At 38.0% G+C, this 3,429-nt stretch overlaps 2 protein-coding genes across 5 annotated transcripts in view; one reads left to right on the forward strand and one right to left on the reverse strand.

Moving 5' to 3' along the window:
* The window catches only part of LOC109223261 (probable carbohydrate esterase At4g34215), a 2,985-nt gene extending 2,340 nt beyond the window's left edge, over nt 1–645 (reverse strand). For 3 of the 4 annotated variants that reach the window (XM_019387498.1, XM_019387500.1, XM_019387499.1), the window contains exon 1: nt 459–643. The gene's annotated coding sequence lies outside the window, so the exon portion shown is untranslated. Of the gene's footprint in view, nt 1–458 lie in introns of all 4 variants that reach the window. The other variant, XM_019387501.1, reaches the window with a different exon arrangement.
* LOC109224155 (vacuolar fusion protein MON1 homolog A-like) overlaps nt 1,736–3,429 on the forward strand; it is a 10,002-nt gene continuing 8,308 nt past the window's right edge. Inside the window, exons 1-2 of the mRNA XM_019388741.1 lie at nt 1,736–2,509; nt 3,330–3,409. Coding sequence (XP_019244286.1) covers nt 2,024–2,509; nt 3,330–3,409 — 566 coding nt within the window. The 5' untranslated portion in view covers nt 1,736–2,023. The remainder of the gene's footprint in view (nt 2,510–3,329; nt 3,410–3,429) is intronic.

Here is a 3,429-nt window from a genome sequence, read left to right on the forward strand (position 1 = left end):
GCAGCAAACCTACAAGGTCTTAAAGGGGGGTCAATTGACTGTCCTTCGTAAAAAGATTATTCTGCGTATATAGGTAAAATATTAGATTTTAGAGGTATATAACATATATTGACCACCCTTTGTCCGGTAATTTTTCACTTCTTTCAAGTTTGAAGCGCACTTTGTGAAATTCCTGGCTTCACCGGTGGCAGCAAACAAACAAATCGAGTAACAACCGTCCAATTATATAGATATACAAAATATAGTAAACATGAGCCCCTCTTCCCACCGTCTGAATCAGAACCAAAAAAAAAAAAAACTCACACTAAAAATAAGCTACTAATTCAAGGATCAATACCCACTGATTATACCATATTAAAGATTTAATCAGTCAAAATGTAAAAGAAAAAGTATAACTGACATTCAAAATTCCAGTAGTTACAGGCAAGTCAACAAAAGAAAATGGGGAAGGAGATTACTGTAATTCGAGAATAACCGAAGGATCAAAGTAAAGTCCAAAGATAGAAATTGGTGCCCAAATCCGTGGAATCTGGCATTCCGGAGACGAAGGATTGCAAAGATCAACATTATTGAGCATTTGCATTTTTAAGCAGTCCAGTTTGTAGAGATAGCGACGGTTTGGTAGTAACTACATTCAATATTCTATCACACTGGCACCCAACTAATTCGTAGGACCTATTAAAGAGTGAAGCCTACGTATGAAGATATTTTCCGTGGGAAGTACACAAATAGCCATTTTTAGTTTAGAGATTAGCCGCTACTTATTTTGTCCCAAAATTTTAAATTAAAATTTAAAAACTGGAATTCAAGATACACTAGCTAAGTTTTAAATAGCAATCCTCTAGAATGGCTAACTGGTGTCATTTCTACCTAAGCAAACAGGGCGAAATGCACAAGTAGCCACTTTTAAGCCAGCTATTCAAATTATATTCACAATTTACGATGTTTAAAAATTCAATCAAACTTCAGGACTAAGTATCTTAAATTTTTGAGCTGCTATTTTGAAATTCAGGATATGGTGTCCTAAACTTTTGAGCTGCTAATTTGAAATTCAGGTTTAAGTGTCCTGAATTTAGGAACTGCTAATTTAAAATTCAGGACATAAGATTCGAATTTATGGACACAATTTTCGAACACAATATCCTAACTTTGAGCAAATTGACCAATATTGTAAATTATTGATATATATTAAATAGTATGCTTAAAAGTGGCTACGTGTTATCATTTCCACAAGCACACAGCTTTACAGGGTAAAATTCAAAAATAGCCAGATTTACAAGTGGTCGTTCAAAAATAGTACAGTTTCAAAAGTAATCGAAATTTAATCACTTTTCCTGTAAAGATAAATCTGAGCGAAAACACTGTTCAAAACCCGGAAAATACGCTAGTATATTCCAGCATAATTTACTTGAACTCCAGCATATTATACTGGAGTTCCAGGATAAGTATGCTGGAATTCCAGCATAATATGATGGAGTTCTGACATAAGTACACTAGAACTTCAGCATAATATACTGGAGTTCCAGCAAAGTATATCGGTCCAGTATAATATGCTGGAAGTTCATACACAGGTGTACCGAACTCCATTATATTATGCTGGACCGGTCTCTGTTGCAGCAAAATAATGGTTATTTTTTATTGATTTGATAAACGCTGACTATTTTTGAGTGATCAGTCCGAAAACTGGCTAGACCATGTTATTTTTACAGCTTTACACCCGAAGCCCAAAGTTTCTTAGATACGGAGCCGATCCAACCGTTGCAAGCGCTCCTCCTCCACACGTACGAAGCGAAGAAGTCACCTACCGGTCAGAGAAGTGACTCGCACTGTGCGCGTGGAGCAAAGAATTGCAGACAGACAGCTGAAATTGGTAGGAGGAAACGGATACGGATTTCCACTACTCCACGGCAGCTGCTTCATCATCACCTATAGTAGGTTAATTTAATTATCCTACCTTTTCCGCCCTATCCTACTGAATCTTCTGTTACTGTTTTCGGTCCCCGGCCGTTGACAGTCTTTACCTATGTCTTCCGACGCTGACTTATCTGACAATGATCGGAAACCTAAGATTGGCCCTAGCTCCAACTCTATTGATCAGTCCTTGGACGCCATCGAGAATCAATTATCCTCAATTTCAGTCAGTCAACCCGAATCCGAACCCGAATTCAACGATGCCATTGATATTTCTCCATCCAATCAGGATAAGCTCGCGAATGGATCGTTGAGCGAGAATCCCGGAGCTGAAGAGCTGCCTCGTAGCAATGTGGTGGAGGACTTTAGCTCTTCGAGTGTCATGTGGAGGAACAATTCGGAAGAAATGGAGGCGCCGTCAAGTCCTAGTAGTAGTGGCTATGCGGGTGAAAGAGGGAGTAGTAACGCCAGTAGTAGGGCCTCTGGCATTGAGGAGGAGGTCGATGGTGAGATTCTCGAAATTGGGAATAGTGATTCTTTTGACGGAGTTTCCGACTCTCAAGTGCAATGGCTTCCTGGGAAACGCCACGGCAGTGAGGTCAGTCCAACAGAAGCTACCGAGAATGTTTAGCTCTAAATAGTAGTTGTGGCTAGTTTAGCAAATCCTACAGTGTTATAACTTGAGAAGAATTTTGGTAAATGTTAGCTTATGCAATCAGGGGATTTTTGATTCTTGATAGTAAGGTCAGACTGAGGACAACTTGTAGGCTGCAATAAGGTCAAATTGAGGACCACTTGTAGGCCGAAATTGGGTTTTAGATGGCATGAACTGAGATTAAGTAGTGCTTGTGGTAGCAATTATGGTTTACTCCTTCTGCCCCAATTTATGTTAGGGTGTTTGAATAGTCACAAAGGATAGCCATAAAAATTTATGTGGCTATAGATCACCTCGTTAAGAGTAAAAAGAGAAGTTTAAAGTTAAATTGTTTACGAGTGTAGAAAAGTTTCATTCTTATCTGGATAGACTAAAAAGGAAAGAGTGTTACATAAATTTGGACAGAGTATAAGTTTACAACTTTTTATATTTTCTCCTAATATATACAGTCTAGTAATCAAGACTTCCGGCTGCATTTTCATCAGTTTGAACTCTCGCTTAGCGGTGAAATTTATGATTCTTTGTCTTGTTTAGAATTGTTAAAAGACTAGTCCAGGTATTTTTAAGAGCTTGTCTCTATGGCAAAGACAATAAAAAATATATTTTATACTGTTATATCGCAAAAAATATGTTGGTGAAACTAATTTACATGCAGACAACTAAAAGTGATTCTTTAGTAACATCACAGGGGAAGTAAAGGAGACTATCCACTGTTGATATGCTTCATGTTTATCTTTTGACTTTTTTGATTGATGAAGTGCAGGATGATGCTTCTATTTCCTGGAGAAAAAGAAAGAAGCACTTCTTTGTCTTGAGTAACTCAGGAAAACCGATATACTCAAGGTCAGTGTTGAAGCCCCCCC

The sequence above is a fragment of the Nicotiana attenuata genome, chromosome 3, assembly GCF_001879085.1.
Source record: "Nicotiana attenuata strain UT chromosome 3, NIATTr2, whole genome shotgun sequence".
Taxonomy (NCBI): Eukaryota; Viridiplantae; Streptophyta; class Magnoliopsida; order Solanales; family Solanaceae; genus Nicotiana; species Nicotiana attenuata.